The 20,896-nt window shown below is 41.5% G+C and overlaps 1 protein-coding gene across 2 annotated transcripts in view; it reads right to left on the reverse strand.

Annotated features, from left to right (window-relative positions):
- Positions 1 to 20,896, reverse strand: part of ATRN (attractin) — a 160,772-nt gene that overhangs the window by 64,290 nt on the left and 75,586 nt on the right. Inside the window, exons 18-25 of one of the 2 annotated variants that reach the window (XM_072861202.1) lie at positions 19,565 to 19,798; positions 18,707 to 18,844; positions 13,568 to 13,661; positions 12,616 to 12,668; positions 10,842 to 10,936; positions 10,227 to 10,305; positions 9,663 to 9,820; positions 19 to 1,382 (exon numbers count right to left, since the gene is read on the reverse strand). In XM_072861202.1, the coding sequence (XP_072717303.1) occupies positions 1,347 to 1,382; positions 9,663 to 9,820; positions 10,227 to 10,305; positions 10,842 to 10,936; positions 12,616 to 12,668; positions 13,568 to 13,661; positions 18,707 to 18,844; positions 19,565 to 19,798 (887 nt within the window). In that variant the 3' untranslated portion in view covers positions 19 to 1,346. Of the gene's footprint in view, positions 1 to 18; positions 1,383 to 9,662; positions 9,821 to 10,226; positions 10,306 to 10,841; positions 10,937 to 12,615; positions 12,669 to 13,567; positions 13,662 to 18,706; positions 18,845 to 19,564; positions 19,799 to 20,896 lie in introns of those variants that run through there. The other variant, XM_072861201.1, reaches the window with a different exon arrangement.

Consider the following 20,896-nt stretch of genomic DNA (forward strand, 5'->3'; position numbering starts at 1 on the left):
AAGTGTCATTTCTGAAAGCTTTATTCAGAGCGGAATCGTACTCCCACATCTATTTGAAATCTTATTCAATCACAGCAGTGCAGCTCTTAACTAGAACACTAAAATGTGTATTTTGCTTCAAAACTCGGATGCAGTCATCCTGGCAGTGTCTGCGCCAACAGTAAGTTAACAAAAGCACCATAAGGCAGTGACGGGAGGGCCCCAAAGGAAGGCAGTTCATTAAAGAGGACATCATCCCGGAGGTTTGCACGTAAAACAGTTTACATTTCATTCCCTGGGACAGCGCACACTGTGGTTTCTGCACACACCGCAGCAGGCACGCTGTGTAACCCATGGATGTGGGAGCGTATATACACAGGTTAGCAACAGCCACCCGGTCCATCACCGAAAGAAAGCGCTGCAAACGAAAGGCTGATTTAATTACAGCACATTTGAGGGTGTCCTCAATGTTCAGGTCTCACATTTGTTACAGTTTCTGCGCTTGAACTTTTGGCAGCTCCTCAGAAAGGAGAGATCAGTTTAAGGGAGACGAATTGTTTGCACCTTTCGGTTCGCCATTCACAATTTCAGCAGATGAACTAGACAGCAGTTCAATATTTTGAGTGGGTTCACAAATATTTTCCTATCACGGTAAACTGCATCTTTTGAAATATCTAGAATAATTATAGCAACGCATTATGTGACTGAATTAAGCTATCCACCGTGCGTTAACTTTCTGCGTAGAAAGGAATAAAGCTTTAGAAGAGACTACATAGACCCAGTCTTAAAATAAATCAACTGGAGGAACCCAGAAAAAAAACTTCAACAGCCCATGCAGAAGTTTGAGAAACTAAAAAATGTAGACAGCAGAGGCAATTTTAGCTCTTTTTCCACTACAGCCTTTATGAAAGCAGAGTGGAAGGCAGCAATTTAAGTGACTTGAAAATTTCCCACCGGTTATCAAATGCTTCCAGTCCTCAACCAGTGTAAGCTGTCTAAAGCTGTTGCAGCGCTCCACCAAGCAGCACATGCAGCGATGCTACGTAGTCACGGTGGCACTTTTTTGAAGCCCAACATGATGATGAATTGCCGAGCAAACAATATACTGTGAATATCTAGCGAGATTTTGCAAACGGTATATTTTGTATGCAAGAGGCTGCAAAATCCGTTCGCCTCTTTTTGTTCCTTGAAGCATTTGGCTCATAATTAACGTTTAAGCGCATTCAAATTAAAATACTTCAACCAATGCGAGGGAAAGAGAGGAGGCAATTGCCAGTTAATGATACAATTACAAACTGTGTTTTTTCCTTAATCAGCTCCTAGGCGTCTTACATATACTCAGAAAGTAGAGATCAATGCAAAAAGCTTCATAAGCGAGGGCTCCAAATCTGGGAGAAAAAAATCTAAAATCAAATGGGACAGAATGTTAATGAAAACAATAGTTTGGGTATGAAACAAGACAAGAACACAAGTTTATATTTAGTGAGTGGTAGAAAACACTGTCAACAGTAAGCTGTAATGGAGCAGAAAGCTTACAGCCATTAAAAAGGGGTTGAAGTTAGCTGTATTAGCAACTTTAATTTTCACCCCCTGTGTATTCAGGAGAGGGACTCACTGGAATCTGCTCCAGGTAAATGCATGCTCCTTTCAACGCTGTTAAAAACTCCTGACATTTACACAAGTATCAAAGAGAGTTTCAAATCCTCACCATTAACTACTTGTCAGCTCCAGAACTGTTTCACCTCTGAGTGAGCTGACTTTTGTCTGGATTGAAACCCATGAAAAGAAGTCCTCTGAAAGTTTCTACACTGAATTTCCTTGCTTCTTACTGCAATATTGTGGAGCTGACTATTTGTATTCCATAGCTTTTTTCTAACCGGAGATATATTTTGAATGAATTAACAAAGCAAACTTACAACAAAGATTAAGAACACAGAAAAAAATGGGGGGGGGAGATCATATTACATTTACATGACATCAACCCTAACAACATCATATTACATTTGCATGACTACAGAAAAACATCAACCCTAACAACATCCACTAATGTCCTTTTCTAAAGGGTGCACTCGCAGTTCAGTGGGAGATAAGGAATATTTAGGGCAGCGCTTTCCAAGCAAAAGAGAGAACGGTGAACAGCTGGGGTTTGCACAAGGCTCATAAAGTCACGGTGGCCGTGCCAGACAAAGTTTGTCAGCAGAGAGGAGCCGCGAAGCAGAGAGAATGGAAATATCCAGACATTTTCGATGAGACCTTACCTGGGTTTTCAAGAAAGCTGGGCAAGCTAAGGTTTTAAGTGAACTCCGCAATGTAGCTTTCATACTCAGAAACCACGCAGCCAGGAGGTATTAGGAAGCAGATTGCTGTATTTTGAAGGCTTTCTGCATTGTGCAGCTTTAGTTCTTTTACAAAATAATAATTTCAAGTCATTAAAGCAGGCAGGGAAAGACATCCTAAACCATTATACTTAAAAAAAAAAAACCAACCCCGAACTGAAGTGGTTTTAAAGAGAGGTGGAGCAAGAAGGAAAAAAAAAAGCAGCCAGAATTCAGCACTGGCAAGGACACAGCTATCTCTAACACAAAAGAGCATTTATACTCTCCACGTCCAGATTTTAACAGGCAAGGCGAGGGAAAGAGAGACAGATTTCAATCAAGGACTTCAGAATAAAGTTTCTAATATTTCAAAAAAAATAATGTGGATTGTAGATTAATTGCTCTGCAGTAAAGAATGTACATTTCTGAAGTTTTCTGTTGCAAGATTTTGTAATACATAAACACTTCTGTTTAGATACATCTACTGTATCTAAATTGAAAATAAGCCAGGATAAGAGAGTGTACATACAATGACTGTTTATTATTATATACAAACAATTAAAAAACCCCTAAAATACCAGTCGGAGATGCTGCACTGCATAGGAACAGACCAAGCCCATGCGTAAGCTGCAAGGTGACGCACACACATAAGGAGAGAATATTTTCCAGCAGTCTGGCAGTAGCAGAACTTCACTGACTTCATCATACTTCTTATATTAAAAACACTCTCATTTCAAAAGGCAAATTGAAACATGTTCTGTAGCTCCAAAGTTTTACTAGTGTAACTGCAATGAGCAGAACTGTAGGAGGCAGTCTCCGAGATAAGAAAAACAGTTTGCATCCCGGCCATACCGCAACACGTAGTTTTAATTAACAAGTCAGCTTGCCCTGAAGGACTAAACCCAACTTCGTAGCAACTTGGATGCAGTGAAATAAGGGACGACCACTTAGAAAAAGAAATAAGAGAGGAAGTATGGGAAAGGTCTGAGTAAAAACTATTGCTGAGAAGAAAGAGGCATGGGGTGAGTGCTGAAAGAGCAGTCAGGAAAGCAGAGGTCACCCCATGGCTCTACTTTAAATCTTGTAGTGAACCCCAGCCAAGGATCGACTGCTAGGAAGTCTTTGTCCCAAAAATCCATACCTTGAGTTATCTTCTATTTTATCTTATTGAAGATAAACTTCTACAGAGAGCCAAGACTTTGCAAAAAAAGGGAAAAATAGGGAGAGCAAATAGGAAAGAGGTACAGAAAAGACGGGTAGGAACACAGACTGCAATTAAGGGCAATTGAGGGCAGCTCAATCCACCATGGAAGATTGCACAGGACCTGAAAGGACACAGGGAGTCCTGGAGACAAATCATACTTTTTTACTGACTTTTCTCTCGTTTTTCTCTGTGGAACCATTACTTTTCATAATACTATCTCCTACTCATCAGCTGCTCCAAAAAAAATGATCAGGATGGCGAGGAGGGAAAAGAAATGTTAGAGTAAAGCAGTACCCCTGGGTGGTGCGAGAAGCACAGTGTCCAACTGCATTGTGCCTCAGCATCCAGTCTGGAAAAGCTTTCATGTGGCATCAAATCTGACAGCACAGTTACACCAGATGGAGAATGAACTGGAAGTAAAGCCAAAAGCAGATCTATATGGCTACAGGCTCTTTGTGAAGGAGACGTGACAATAGTCACGAGAGTAGACCTAGCAAATATGGGCTAAGATGAGGAGATAGTGAGGTGGATTGAAAACTGGCCGAATGGTTGGGCCCAGGGGGTGGTGACCAGTGGCATGAAGTCTAGTTGGAGGCCAGTCACTAGTGGTGTACCCCAGGGGTCAATATTGGGTCTGATCCGATTTAACATCTTTGTTAATGATCTGGATGACGCAGCAGAGTGTACCCCCAGCAAGTTTGCAGGCGATGCCAAACTGAGAGGAGTGGCTGATACACCAGAGGGTTGTGCTGCCATCCAGAGGGACCTTGACAAGCCGGAGAAATGGGCCAAGAGGAACCTCATGAAGTTCAACAAGGACAAGTGCAAAGTCCTGGAACAACCCCAGGCACCAGTATGTGCTGGGGGCCACCCAGCTGGAAAGCAGCTTGGCAGAGAAGGACCTGGGCGTCCTGGTGGACAACAAATTGAACATGAGCCAGCAATGTGCCCTTGCCACAAAGAAGGCCAATTGTATTTGCTTATCATGCAATGGCTGCATTAGAGCATGGCCAGCAGGTCGATGGAGGTGATCCTTTCCCATCTACTCGGCACTGGCAAGGCCACACCTGGAGTACTGGGTCCAGTTCTGGGCTCCCCAGTACAAGAGAGACATGGACATACAGGCCACTGCCCAACAAAAGGCTGCAAAGATGACGAAGGGACGGGAGCATCTCTGCTGTGAGGAAAGGCTGAGAGAGCTGGGACTGTTCAGCCTGGAGGAGAGAAGGCTCAGGGTGGATCTCAATGTATATTTCAGGTGTTTGCACCACCTGAAGGGAGGGTGCAAAGCGGACGGAGCCAGGCTCTTTCCAGTGGTGCCCGGTGACAGGACAAGGGGCCATGGGCACAAACTGAGACACAGCAGGGTCCCTCTGAAGATCAGGAAACACTTTTTGACTGCGAGGGTGACCGAGCACTGGCACAGGTTGCCCAGGGAGGTTGTGGAGTCTCCATCCTCGGAGATATTCAAAAGCTGCCTGCTCATGGACCTTGGCGACTGGATTTAGGTGGCCCTGTTTGAGCAGGAGGCTGGACCAGATGACCTCCAGAAGTCACCTCCAATCTCAACCACTCTGGGATTCTGTGAAGACGACCATGCTGTTTGTCAAATTAAGGAATGCAAAATGCAGACTTGAGTCTCCAACGGTTGTTAAAGGATGCAGAAGAAAACTGGTTTTACCTCACACTCAAACGAGCAATGCTGCTGGGTTGCTGTGAGAAAGGAGGGAGGACTGCTATGTTGAGCTACGATGAGATCTCCAGCAAAAGGAGGTGCAGGTGGGCTTCCTGGAGCTGGACGACAACGCCATAGCAAAGTAAAGAAGAACTGCTATTGCGAACGTGAGAAAGGACCAAGACATTCAACACTAATAGGTACGTGGAGAAAGATGACAGAAAAACACCAATTCTAGGAAAAAAGTTTCTTAGCTATGAACCGAAGAGCAAGGTGATAGAAATCATAAGGACCACATATTCCTGGATGCGATATCGCCACCAGACTTCTTCACAAAAAGGGTCTCTCAACCAGTAAGAGCTGATGCTATTTTAGACTTTGTTTTCGCAAGTAACAAGGACATTAAGAAGAGCTGGTGATATAAAATTACTCTAGATTGAGTGCACACAAGCAAATTCATATTAAAGTAAGGATAAAACGAGGTAAGTGTTGTAAGTGAATCAAAGTTCACTCTTTTTAACTGTGAGAAATTAAATAAGACAGTAAAATCAAGTGGACTAAGGAGATAAGGAATGGGAAAGCAGCCATCTCAGTAATTCTCTCAGGTCAAAGATGCAAAACCATTTGAAAGCCGTATCCTCAGAACTATCCTCAAAAAGGACATTAGGAACAATTAAAGAGTCTACATATTATGGAGGGGAAAGGATTCATTAGCAAGAAGCCAGCAAGTAGTAGAGAGATAAAAGAAGAACTGCCAAATGTCAAGCTGTGCTAGACCTCAGCAAACAATAAACAAAATAGCAAGAGATGTTTCAGCCATACAAGTAAAGGAGACCAGAAAGGGAAAGGGAAGAGGGATAGGCAAGAGATTAAAACCAATCAGCTATATCCCTAAAACTAAAATTAGAGTTTTCATTAAGGACAAGGACACTGAACATAGGTGCAAGGCAAAGTGTCTAATGGGAACGAGGGTATAAAAAGATACACAACGAAGGTGGAGAAAACACTAAACATTTTGATGTGTCCAAAGCCAGTGACAGCAGACAGCGTGCATCCCAGCACTCCCCAAGAAACGGCACAGGAAACAGTGCCTCTGGTAGCAAGGCTGTTAAAGCAATCTACCAGCCGAGCATGGCACTGTGGAAAATTTAAAACTTGTATTTAGAGGAGGAGGGAGAATCTAGATATTCACGCTCCCAAGACCTCGACAGTATGCAAAGTTTCAGGACAAGTTTTGAATAAAAGAACTGAAGTAGTAAATGAAAAACTGAATTCAACAAGCGATAGAGCTGACAGCGGTGAACTGTGCTATGCCAGCCCACTATTTTCTGCCTGTGAAAATAATTAATTGTCTAGACCTAGGAAGTACAGCTGAGCTAATCCAAATTTCATTACAGCTTTCAATACATTGGAAAGTCCTGGGCAAGATAAAGATGGTGAAGATTATTTCAAGATCGTAGCAGTTAAGGGGGACAGAAGTTAGTTCAAGGATGGCGTTTGGACAGACTTTGGCTGATTATCTTCATTAATGACGCAGACCCAAAAAGGAAATGTCCTAATTGCACAATCTGCTGACAAAGTTGAAGGGGATCATTGATAAAAATATGAAAAAGAACACCACAGCAGAACAACTAGATGATCTTCAGGACTGGCAATATGGCCCAGTAACAGCAGCAGGATAACATTTTACAATGCTATTAGGGACTGAGAAGAATGTTCACTATCAAGACTGGGAGCTCATCAGTTCGAAAGCAAGGATGTGAAAGAACAGGGTATATTAGTCCATATTAAAATGAATAAGGACTATTAATTGCTGCAGCCATGAGAATGAACAAAGCAAAATACTGCCATAAAAGGATGCAGAAAGGTCCATAAAGAGCCTAGAGATACTGCTGTACAAAGTGTCCTGGTTTCAGCTGAGATAGAGTTAATTTTCTTTACAGTGGCTGGTATGGGACGATGTTTTGGATTTGTGCCGAGAACAGTGTTGATAATACAGAGATGTTTTAGGTGTTGCTGCACTGGTCAAGGACTTTTCAGCTTCCCATGCTCTGCCAGGTGCAGAAGAAGCTGGGAGGGGACACAGCCAGGACAGCTGACCCCAGCTGCCCAAAGGGCTGTTCCATACCACATGACGTCATGCTCAGTATATAAAGCTGGGGAAGAAGAAGGAAGGGGGGGACATTCAGAGTGATGGCGTTTGTCTTCCCAAGTCACCGTTACGCGTGATGGAGCCCTGCTTTCCTGGAGATGGCTGAACACCTGCTTGCCCGTGGGAAGGAGTGAAGGAATTCCTTGCTTTGCTTTGCTTGTGTGTGTGGCTTTTGCTTTCCCTATTAAACTGTCTTTATCTCAACCCACGAGTTTTCTCACTTTTGCTCTTCCAATTCTCTCCCCCATCCCACCCGGGGGGAGTGAGCGAGCGGCTGCGTGGGGCTTAGCTGCCGGCTGGGGCTAAACCACGACAAAAGCAACAGTGAGACCTGATCTCCACGACTTGTACATGGCTGACCAAAACTGTACAAGCGAGATTAATATAAGCAAGCTCACAGGAAAAACAAATGCGGCAACTGAACCTGAATAACCTGTTTCACAGGACAAGATGATGAGGGTTTGTCTTGCTTAAGCCAACAAACAAACACTAAAGGCTGAGAGAGGATATGAATTGTCCAAATTCATCCAGGGAAAGTGGGAGACTCAGCTGTCAAACAAGAAGATGGAGGGGACATTTAAGCTCAATGACAACACTGGCATAGGAAAAGCTAGCAGAAATTCACCGTACGTGCAGGTAGGGTGGAGACTGGAGTAAATGCAGGAGAGCTTAAGGGACAGGAGACAGCACTGTTCTTAAACATCTACAAAGTCCTAACACACAGTTCTGCATCAAGAAATAGCAAATAAATAAATCAGGATAAGGCACAGTCCAGCATTACAGGAAGTAAAATATCAGCCAACATAACCTGTAAGTTAAATAAAATATGATTATTTTTTTTTTCTGACTCCTGTGGTTACCAATTTGATAAAAAGAGAAGCCTGAAGATTTAAATAAATCATTATGCAAGTGCCCACCGTTGTACGCAGGATGTTACTTTCTCTACTGAAAGCAGTACTTACATTAAATGAAAACAATGAGGCTTAGTACTTGCTGCTGGAGTATCCAACGACATAAAGGTTTTACCTTGCAGCTCTTGCAAACTCCTCCATGTCTAAATATTAGGACTTGACAACGAACCAAGACTTACCAATTTGCAAAGTAAAAACTCTCCAGATGGAAAATTATTACCAATATTGTAAGCGATATTAAAAAGAACCAAAATGCAGTCCAAAGTCAACCTATCAAATCTACCAGTCTGCAATCAACAAGATCGTTTCCCGCGTACTGAAAACCCACCGTCTTTAACAGAAGGTGACGCAGACATTTCACAAGTATTCCTAGTATTTTTTAAAAAGTTCAGGAAACACCTTGAAAAATATCACTATAGCTTAAGGACCTTTTTTCCAGGCGGAACTTATTTCCTTGCTCCATATTATCATGTGCATTACCTTTGTTGGAAGTGACCCCTATGGTGAGTTTGTGTAACTGATATGTCTGAAATATCAAGTAAATTAACGTGAAGTCGTCAGCTTTCACATAGTAATTGGTTGAATAAGGGTGAAGATGGAAGAATTCAGCTTCCCACATTTGACCAAGCTTCTTAAAAAAGGCGGAATTCAAATATACACCATTTGAGATCTCTGTTCCAGACCTAGAAGTGCTTTTGTCCTTCAAAGGGCGCCCGTATCACTCCGAGTACACTGCGGGTTGATACGTGACTTAGCCCAGAGCAAGAAGGTGGCCAAAGTTTCTCTGAATTATTGGCTGCCGCAGCAGTTGCAGAGTCCCTGTGATTGCAGTCCGTGATCTATGAGTGTTTTCATGATCCACCAAGCTTCATCCGCTGCTTCTTCAACACTAGCCTTATCAACACAGTCAGCCTAGCACCCGAGACAACGTGTGTGTTAACTGACTGCACTGAATTAAGGGAAAGACTGAGCTTCATCTTATTCTGCAGATACCACCAGCCTTGGGTAGCAGAAGGAGAAAGGGGGATGGCCCTTGAGCTGCGCCTCTTGAGAACAAGATGTTAAAAAGAGACACTAAGAACATTTCCTCTGTTTTCTCATTCCGGGCTTGGTTTTTGGCTGTATGAGTCTTTGTTTTCTTCAACAGCAGTATCTACACATTTAAAGTCAGAGACCTCGTTAGAACATAGCCCTGTTAATAAGCAAGCATCCCACTTTATTTCACAGTGTATTTTTAGATCCACTGGGCTGAGGCAACATCAGAAGATGACGCACCTTTTTGCTCTTAATTGGGAACATCAAAACCCTTTGCCTGCTGCAGGATTACAACGCGAGCTGGTTCAGCTTGGATGACACAAAGCACACATTGCTTGAGAGAAAGAAAAAAGTACTTTTAAATAATTATACACACATTAAGAGCTCCTACCTGTATTTTTATCGGCCAGGTGAAATTGCTGACGTAAACGAAGAAAGTGATGTTTGGATTGTTGCGGAAATCAAATTTCTCATTGGAGAAACTATCCTTGTATTCTTTTATATTGGTTCTTGAAACAACTGGAATTTCCTCCCCAGCCTGCGTGCCAGCTGTTTTCAAATGTTAAAAAGTAGCAAGAAAAGATGTTTCAATGCACATTTTAATTTTAAGTGGCAAACAAAAAGGGCGAAGCATCCTGAAATTTAATGTTACAAAATTAACTATTCGTCCGAACACTACTATTTTAAGCTGCACAGCATTATAAAAATCACTGTACGCCAAAATATTGCATTACTAAAATCAAATTTGCACCTTCGATGTTTCCAAAATACACTATTAAGATAGAATAACATAGTTTTTTTTAATATTTTACTTCTGCCCCCCAGGCCTAACATTTAAAACCATTACAGAATAAGCTCATATGTTAAAAAAAAAAATTCCCCAATTAAATTTGCATTTGTTGAAAACTGGTAACTGAAACAAGCTACCAAGAAAGTCAGATCACGCTCATTTTACCTGCAAAACTTGTGGACCAAGTAATGTTGAGGTTGAAGTTTTTAGATGCATTGATAAACATGTCCAGGTCTCTGTTTTGCTTGGGGGAAAAAAAACAGAAAACTCATTTTTAGGATAACAGTGTTACTGTACTGTGTCCTAGCAAATCTTCACTGGAAAAAACATCTTGGAATTTGTTATTTACATGAAGCAAATGCATCAAGCAAAAAACTATTTACATTTTCTGAAAGCAGTATCCTCCTCCCCAAGGAAAGCATAATAAAGAACAAAACAACTCACGTGCATAGAATAAAACAGGAAGAACAGAGACATAACGTATTGGCTGAACGACAAGCAAAACTAGAGTTGCTCAGCAGTTGTTCAAACAACCGTGAAGAATCAACTGTGGTTCCTCATAAAATTTTACCATGAAGATTTGAAACTGCATGGCCAAGTCAAGCTCAAAAAGTTCTGGTTGCTTTGTGCATACGTACACGCCACGTGCACGGACATACACGCCAGGTTAAGAGACTACTTCTGGAGACTCGCAGAACTAACAATTCATCACCTCCATGGCCAAGAGTTGACAAACATATATCCAAAGGATGAAGTTTAAAGGGAAAGTAGAAAATTTACCTCTTCGGGTGTTGCTACAAAGTTAATTGCTGTGTAATAGCGATCATCCTCTTGAGAAAGGCTGAAGGTGAACTGATAGTCAATGAGAAGAGTATCTGTAAGGAACGCATGGAGAAAGTTATCCCATGTCCTGGAATGAAAAAAACTTCTGCAAAGCAAGGCATGATGTTGCTGAAGTGTTTCTTGCACTGAGAGCACAACTAGGAGTCATCATGCTGTTACAAATTACTCCAACCTATGTATGATCCCGCACAAAAGGGACAAAAAACTCTTTTTAAGTTGAATATAGAGGGGAAAAAGATTCTGCTTACATCTTCCAGGTGATAGCCTCCAGCCTTAATCTAAATGACTGTTCATACCTATACATTGTGAAAAACATGCCAAGACATTTACTTTTTCCATACTGCAATACCTCCACGTGCTAAGGGAATACCAGCAAAATAAAATAGATTGTATAATCCCCACTTGGGAGGGGACTAAGTTCCACGCGCGATAAGTTTCTGTACATCAGTGGACTGTACAGGGAGGATTTCTATGGAGCAGCTACTTGTTAATGGACCCAGCTGCCATCCTACTCTGGGTCACATCACGTCCAGGCATGCCAGGACCAGTTTTTGGCCTACCTGTACGCCCTCCTATGCTCATGCCTGCCTAGGGCTGGGCTATCACCTCGCTGTTAATCGACAGTGCACAGCCAGTTTTGGGGATACATCCACCAGGCTCAGTATCCTTTTATTAAAATGCAATATTATGACTGGCACATATTCCCAAACCCGTGCAGAGATATTCCAAGCAATAATAAATATGAAGCTATACACCAGGCGTTATTTTTCTGTTATTGCCTCCTGGAGAGCCCTTGTTGGATAGACATGAGCTAGGCAACCTTCTGACATCTACCCACAACTCCTATGAAGCACTAAGAGATACATTTTCAAAGAAGAAAACCAAGTGAGACTGAATCTGTATAGCACAAGGTTGTTCCTGTAAGAGTTGTAAAGTTCTGTCTTTTTCCCCTTTTTTGCCCACTTTATCACCCCTGCCACTGGCAGCAATGAATTAGCTCATCCTCGCAAAGAGACCGTCATGAGAAGCCATCAGTGCCCTTGTTTGGCTACGCAAGCAGAATTCAAATTCGCTAAATACAGCATGTTGATAATTTCTGTGTTGCACAAAACTACTATTTGAGACTTGCATCTTTATGTAATTTAAGATTACATCTATCCATGCCTGCCAGCGTGCTGATTGCTAATATTTGCAAATAGAAGCTGGAGAGTTTCCATTAAGTAATCTGAATCTTGGCAAAGTATCTTCTCGAATTGCACAGGAATCCAACTGTTCATTTCAGAGAAAATGTGGCAATTTTGAAACCTTACCCATTCTAAGATGGAACAGAATTTAAAAAAAAAAAACAAAAAAAAAATAGTATCTTGCACTTGCAAACATTCTGAAGACATGCTTTAGTTTTGACTTATTAGGTATACATATATTGGAGTATTCTCCGGAAGACCAGATTTCATTTCAGTCATGTGAAAAACATTCAAAAGTTTGCTCTGAAAGATCCAATCACCACACAGACCTTATCAAGAAGAGTATTTTCATTGTCTTTAAACAACACTTTTGTCAAAACTGAAGTTTTTTAAAACTATTTTTTAGTCCTTCCCTTAAATCCCTGTATTTTAAACAGATGCTGAGGCAACTAAAACTAGGTTTAAATAAGATATTTTAAACTTCAAGCACATTTTTTATCTTCAAACATAATCCCAAGAGTACTCACAGTAACACGTTCCTTTAAGTGGATTTCCCTGATATCTGTTTTCAACTTCACACCTAAAAAGAATACATATTTTTTAATAAATGGATTTTAGTTTCAGTTCTATTTATTCCCAGCCACTAGAAATCAGAAAACACTACCTGTGCCGATAACGGTACACAATTAAAAATAAAAGATGCATGTCTGAGCTATATTGGGCTGCTGAAGAAATTCCACAATCCCTGCAAGTCAAACTAGTATGCAGTAAAAATGAAATATAAAATTCTGGACAGTAACCTTTGCATCCACTTGGAATGTATTTATTAGCTCTTCACAATGCACGGAACTGGATTACTACAGTCAAAACCTAAAGTTTCCATTTACATTTACGGCTATTCCAGGATCTAGTCCTATAAACGTTTACTCATGTGAGCAACACTTTAAAAATAAACCTGGCAATGAAATTATTTGGAATGAAATTATTTCCGCTAACATTACACTAAAAGCATTTCTGTTATGTTACAGAGAAACCTCCAGCAAATTTGTTGCTCTGAAACTGCTCCATTAAAATGCTTGAATGTCAAAGTCTTATTTCAGATATATTTACACTCCCCCAGAACAGCATCAGAGTGCACAGGCAGTAAAAATCTACCAATTAAAAAGAAACTACTGAGGGATAAAGCAAAGTGGCATGTATAGTTTGGGGGGTGGGGGCATTATTTTTTCACCCCATCCCTTCTGCATGACATTCCCAGTTGAAATGTTCTTAAAAATGGAAATCTTCAGGAAATCATTTTGTTCATGTTATCCCCCTGGGGGAAGCATGGCTGGCTGCACCGTCAATGAAGTTAGTCAACTGTCAGCAGGAAGAGATGAGCAGAGACATCATAAATACAAATCATTAAAAAATGTAGGGGTTCCATGCCAGAATGTGCGCTGCCTTTTGATTTCAAATAACAAAGTGAAACGAACTCACAGTTGACACTCGTCTCCTTTTATTCCCTTGGTGGTGCAGAAACATTTCCCTGTATTTGTGTTGCAGACAGACGCATGGCCGTTGCACTTGCAAGCTGTTGAGCAGAGAGGGAAAAAGATGCAATGTTGAACAAAGCAAGAGAAACAGATTCAATAGCAATTAAGTCCTTTAGTTGCCAAACTGAGATACATCAACAATTAAAGTGCATCCGAAAACCCATTTGGTACTCTCTGGTTTCTTTGTGATACAGAAGGCAGCCAAAAATAGAACCGTGCGTCAAAACGGCGTGAGTGCGGGCTCCAGGACTGATGTTTTGTATGAAATCATGATCAGACTGTGCTTTTTAGCCTCAAAAATTTATTTAACTTCCTCTCTTGTTGTTAGATAGCACTAGGGATATCACACAGGTAAGAAAAAGACAATTTTTGGAATAGTTTTGGGCTTCCTAACACATTTCAGTCAAACTCAAAACCCTTGAGAGAAGACTATTTTTACAAATAAAGCAAAGCTCATGGTGCTTTTAGGGCTTTTTCCAGAAATAAATAGGCCTTTGAGAAAATAATGTCATTATCAACAATGTCAGTGTATCTGCAGTGTAAAACGGCTGGTGTTAAGAATACGATGTCCATGCTGTAAGTGGTTTGGGGTGCGTGCCCCAATATATTTTAGAATAGCTTTAGCCTGGTCTCACGAGCTGAATGCCGCTGAGTCGCAGCTGAAGCAAATCAGCACGCCCCTAGACTACATCAGGTTCGTGGCATGCCCCAAACAGAGCAGCTCATATACTCCGAGCCTGCTCGAGATGCAAACCAAGATATGACAGTCGGGGGGACGTACGGGAGATTTGTTTCCAAAGAATGCTCCTGATTCAAATTAAAATGCTAACATTGACACACTCTGAGACCTTTATTCATAAAGAAGTAGAGGAGGTACATGCAAAAAAAAAAAAAACCCAAAACCAAAACGACGAACAACAAAAAACCAACACAAGCAGTTGTCTTTGATATAACGTTCACTATAACTAGATGAACGGATATAACAACTTTTCCCGGAAGGTAGGTGCCTTTTAGAAGTTGTTCTACCACTGAACTGGACGGTGCATTCATCTGGAGCTGTGCATGGGAGAGTGTACAACGTAAGAAAGGAAAAAGTACACAAAGAGAAGGTCCCTCATTCACGGTCCCTGAGCTTGCTGGAAATCGTATGCTTTAAAGGCTGGTGCCTGCTTGTTAAGATGACACGTGCCACTCAATGTACCAGCAGACTCTTAACATGAAGTCCCCATCCCGAATATCCTTGCCAACCATGGCCCTTATTTTATGAATCCTTTTGATGTCTTCTTTATATCGGCATGTAATGGAAGCTATATTGTATCAGGGACACTTAATTGTGCTTCTCAGATGTGGATGAGTGGTTTCCTAGCAGCAACACGGAACAAAATATGAAGAAGCATAAAGGCCTATTGTGGGAACAAGTAGACTGAATGAAGATTTGACAAAATAATTGTATTGTGTGATGCAAACACACTTCTCATTAGTGGCACTTAAAAAAAAAATAATTCTTAATACTATTGAGAATGCCTTGTACTGCCTTCCTTATGCTTTGCAAAAGGTAAGCAAAGTGAAATTCGATCAATATTCAACACTAACATACATAAAAATTAGGAGACATTTCCCATTTCATGTTGTTTAGATGCAGATCACAGTATCTTGAGTGCTAGCATTAATGCTTCCTCACCCTGCTCTTTAGCCGCGTGCTTATCAAGAAGGCTGAACACTCAAACTTCTTTATTTAAAACAACAGTCTTATTTATTTATCCATTTTCCTATGAGCCCCGTAGCTGGAGATCATTCACTTAAAGGACTGGAACATGCACAAAGAAGATAAATTTTCTCATGGCTTTTCAGACAACTATGAAGTTTGGAAACAAACTATTGACAAAATGTACCAGACACACTCGCTGGAGTCTAAAGTTTTCCTCCAGGGTCTGACGCTAGAGCAGAAAGCCAAAATATTGGAAATGGCTTTTTGACTGTCAAGCAGGGTAACAGTCTGATGATGAAGCACCTCGCAGCAAGTCTCCTTCCACCTTCTTCACAAACCATGGGTCACAGACTCATTCAGAGATGGTCATGGGGATCTCCGCTCCTCTTCCTACATTTGTGATGCTCCAGCTTCCCAACGGCAACTGCATCACCCACCTGCCCAACACCATTTTTCCATGCCAAGCGCTTTAGCCATCCTCCACGGCCCCTGTGCAGCCCTGGGAGCGGGGAGCAGGCAGGACCACGGCACGAGCCGCTCACCGTGGGCCACCAGCAAGCGTTCCACGGAGGCGTTCAGAAGCGCTGCCACGGCAGCAATCTGATTTCAGGCATAATAGCGCCTTCCGTTCCCTTCCAAATAACTTTCTTATCTACCGCTAGCATATTTTCATGTGAAACTTTAATCAGAAAATTCAAAAAATCCTGAATGCAGAGAAAGCACCTTGCAGCTATTTTTACATTTGATGTGCTGCATTTCCTGCCCTTCCCGATTAACACTTCTCTACGTTGGACACTTCCTAAAAGCAACCGCTGAGGAGTGATTTACCTACCATTTAGTTATTATCTGCCCAGCTCCGCAAACGCCAATGCCTATGATGATATGCAAGCAATTCTTTCAGAGAAGTAACTGCAGTTTGTTAAAAATTTTTCAACGCAGGCGATACGGCAACGTTCACCTGCCCTGGTGGCACAGAGCAGCAGAAAAAGACAGCTTATTCCATCCACTCTTTTTATTCCTCCCTGGCTTTTGAACCCCATCGCTACCACTTCCAGCTCCGCGTAGCCTTACCTGTTTGAAAGGCTACTGCTACCCCAACAGTATCGCTCAAGCTCCTGATGGCTCAGCAAAATGGAAAATACCAAGGACTAACGCTTTTTCCAACATTGAATATTTGCCATGTTGAGGATATTTACGTTTCCCATGCTGCTGGGCCACTGAGCTAACACTGCAAATCTGCACATCAAAGTACCAGGACCCACACTAGGCACTAAGTGTGCAAACGCACGGATGCTTGTGCATCAGCATGGACTTGTACCAACAACCATCTCCAGCACGGATGTGACCGCGAGCTCTGCAAGCAGAGCGGCACGCAACGTTGCACATAAACGCACAAAAAGAGTGGAATCAGCGCATCGTTAATGGGAAAGGAAGGAGGAACCATGGCTCAAAGGAGGGAAAAAGAAGGAGTTGGCTCTGTTGCCCATCAGCCAATTCTCATCTGAAGAATTCCCCTCTGGAAACCTTCTCACCAAGCAAAAATTACCAGTGGCCAGCAGTCACTCTGGCTGCATCAGATAGGGTGATTTCCTCTCTCCTTCCCTCTTCTGATCCACCTCGGTCTTTCTGCTCAGCTTCCTGCTTCCCTCATTCTTTCCCCTTCACAGTAAATAGCATTAAGTCACAGCGAATTAAAAACCCGGGCCCAAAGCACTTGAGAGCAAAGCACTTTTGACATGAGCTACTACTTTCATCAGATAAGGAATGAATGCTGTTCCACAGTCTCTCAACACATTTTCTAATTTCTTTTTCAGACATCCAGATGACTTTAGTCTATCATTCATTATCTCAACAACAAACTATTTTTGGACAATCCTCATACGAAAGAGTCCAAAGTAACTTACTCTCAATTTCCACACGCATAGAAAAGCAACAAATATCAAAAGGCACGTTGTGATCCAATGATTAAACCTGAATGCTCAGAGTAGAATTATATATTTTCTCAGGCCAACTCAGTCTCAATTTATTCATTCCAGCACTCCAAATTATCTTCACACAAAATTAGTTTAAGAATATCAGAGGTATTTAATCTCGCAGATAATGTTCTGAAATAAAGTGTCAGAGATGCACCTTTTCCGTTGTGCTGTCTGTTGTAATTTCATATCCCAGCTACTGCAACACCCTTTTCCCTAAGTAAGGCAGCCTTGTCCCTGTCTGTGATCTTTTCACCCTCTTCCTTGAATCTCTATGCTGGAAGTTTGTCCTTTATAGCCTCAAACATCACCTGCTTGCTCTTGCTTTAGGAAACAGGACATTCATGCTCCAGCTACTGACTCTCATCTTCATCCAAACGGTTGATGCTACTTCCAGTAAACATACTAAATGAATTTCCGAGTATTTTCTACCGGATTGTCTCCATACTTGAAACGAGCAACTCAATGTTCCCTCATCAATTACCTTCACTTATTTCTTCTGGGATGCCTACAAACCACCCACACTCATTTCATGGAAGTACTGATACTACTCTGACACCAAACAATGTTATTTCTGTTCTACCTTTTCAATCACTGTATCTATCTAATGATATCACTTCATCTAAATATATTCCATCAAAGCTCTTTGGAGCAAGAAGCACCTTCCCTTCCATCCGCATATCAACTATCACACCTGGCTTCCGGTTTACAACTGGTGTCCCCATGCTACACTACAAAATTCGCAGTAATTCAGGATAATGTTGCAAGGTTCAAGGTCAAAACTTCAAATCTTACACGTTCATTTCTCAGTATTACCTGTATTGGCCCCTCAAGAAAGATTTTTTTTCCCAGTTTGTTAACTGGATCTTGCACAACTGAAAAATGTTCTTTGTGCCAAAGAGTCCCAAAGCACTTTACAAACTTAAAGTGCAGTTTTAACAGGGATCACCTCATCCTCAACTGAAATCCAGCCAACTCCTCAGTGAAACATGGCAAGCCTTTTATGAAGCAGACAATTATAACGAAAAACGTACAACACATTAACCAAATTGTAATAGGGTGGAATTTAGATAAGCAGAAATTTGTTCAAGACGTTGGGATTAACACTGCTTCTTTTCAAATCAGGATCGTCAAACACTAAAATGCACACATTTTTCACTGTTGTCATTTAAAGTTTACAAAGGAGAGTAAAAAGTCATCTTTATCTTGTGCAATGAAAGTCAAAGAATTTCATCAAGCAGCTTCTGTATCTTTGATTTGAAGAAACAAGGATTACGCCTTCCTTGCAGGAAAGAAAAAAATGTACTAGCAGGATATAATTTCAGTTAAGACAGCAGAGGAATGAGTAAAGAGCGAAAAACATCAAAGACTTCAGCGCAGGGAGATTTAAGGCATCACTTACGCTGACATGTTCCTCCATTAGTAGGATCACCGTAGTAGCCCGAGATACAAGTTTCACAGTGTTTGCCAGTTGTCAGATTTTCACACTTCTCACAGATGCTTTCATTTACACACTTACTGTGCCCGTTACACTGGCAGGCTGAAGAAAACAGAAAAGGGTGAGTATTTGTGCTCAAATATAGCACCTCACATAGCACCTCAGGAGTCTGTGTTCTGCAGAGGCTGAATGAAACCATTTCAGGCACCTTCCAAAGAGGTTCTTGCAGTCTTGCTAGCAATACTTTAACTCAAAGAGAAGTGTATGGAAAACCCGAAATTTAAAGCAACACACAGAAAACTGAACTCCAAAACACTGCGTGCATGTTGGGCAGACGGGACTGGAAGCAGCTGGTGGGAGAGATTTACAAGGAGGAATGGGGAAGAAAGGGTTTAGCAGCAGTCCAAGTAATTTTATTCTGAATGTTTGATGTCAAAAACCATATTTCAGAATCACCCTGAGCACTACTAACAGTTAAATCAACCTTCAAAGAAAGAATTACCTTTCTTTCAAACAACCCTAAAACGAATAAATAAACAAAAGTTTAAAAGTCGGTAAAGGTTTGTAGGGAAAGGAAAAATTTCTCTAGAGTAATGCATCGATACGTCTTCATGCAGCAGATCTCTGCAGCTCACTTACAGATACCTGCAGAACTCCTTCCATCTCAAAATGTGTTATTTCTTGTTTGTCTGCCAAGCTCTTTGCCTCCCTCCATTAACAAGAGGAAACACAGACATCACTACAGTCTTAAAAAGTCTCTCCCCTTGCATTTAACTGCTGCTACCGTTGAAATGTTTGAACAATTAAACGTTCCTCGTTTACCTGGACACTGAATAAAGGACCAATTATAGTTGTTCTCCACAGGACACATGCTGACATTAAGGACGGGCTCCAAGCTGTGTTTCCCTGTTGCAGATGGGGTTGGCATCTTGACCGGACCTCGATAGGAGCCTTCGATGCACTTCCCCTTGCCGGTGTTGCTTGGATCGGTGCACCAGCCACAGCCGGGCTGCTCCAAACAGTGAGCACACGTGCAGTAGCCTGAACAGTTTTCGGCTATAAAACAAACAAATATCAAATTGTGGAATAAATCACTGTCCCAAAACACAGGCGACAATGAACGCAGAAACCTTTGTATGTCTTTTGTGACCTTAAGTATTTATCTCACCAAATCGGTAAATATTTATTCTGATATTCACGGTAACAAATATATATATTAACTCCTATCAGCATATTTATTCTAGAATCTAAGATAACAATATAACAAAGGTTGCATTAATCAGTGAGTTATGAAACAATGCAATACATGCGTCAGGTTTTTCTAACCATTAAACATCACCCACTAAAACCAGAGGTTAATGCTCCCAACTACAAAAGATGTCCGATTGATTTACATCAGATCAGATGATAAAATGAGCCATCCGGAAGCAAAGGATGAAAACTAAAAACCTAAGTTTGTTTACTCATTTTGAGTTTCTTCTTACCACATTTTTTATATCACACGCTACTATTTCAAGTATTCATCCAAGTCAAAAAGCATAGAATACAAATACAGAAGAGAATTTGTCTTCTTCGGATGCTCAGAGTGCCACATGCACATCCCCTGGACCCAGCAAGCAACTAAATGAGGAAAAAACCATCGCCACCCTTTAACCCTTCCTTTCTCAAATGGGATTGTATTTCAGGGGTGACGAAGTCTTCACATATAGAAAAGTTTTTCTATTCCTTTCCCCATACCATCTTAAAAAATATTTTGTAGATTCTTGGCGTGCCAAGATGAGCAGACTTTCTATCTTGATGTTTAAATTGACAGTATTTGCCTTAAAAAAAAAAAAAAGTAGTAGTAGAAAAACATTGTTTTCCATTATTTCAGCCTACTCATCTCCTGCCTGAAGCTTCCTCCAAATTTTGACCTCTGGCAATACGGGAAGTTCACATTCTCACGTCTGACTCTTATCTGAAACTAATTTTCTCCACCTCTTATTTTGCAACACTTTGAGCTGCTCAGGCTCATTCTCATCAGCTTCCAAAAGCTCCTGGAGCAACCACAGCAACTCAAACTGCCCAGCTTCCCTCCTGGGGAACATATGCACTCCTTTCCCTCTGCTACCCCGAGAGCCCTGGCTTTCCTGACTTCCCTGCCCACACTCAGCT

Source organism: Ciconia boyciana, chromosome 5, assembly GCF_034638445.1.
Source record: "Ciconia boyciana chromosome 5, ASM3463844v1, whole genome shotgun sequence".
Lineage (NCBI taxonomy): Eukaryota > Metazoa > Chordata > Aves > Ciconiiformes > Ciconiidae > Ciconia > Ciconia boyciana.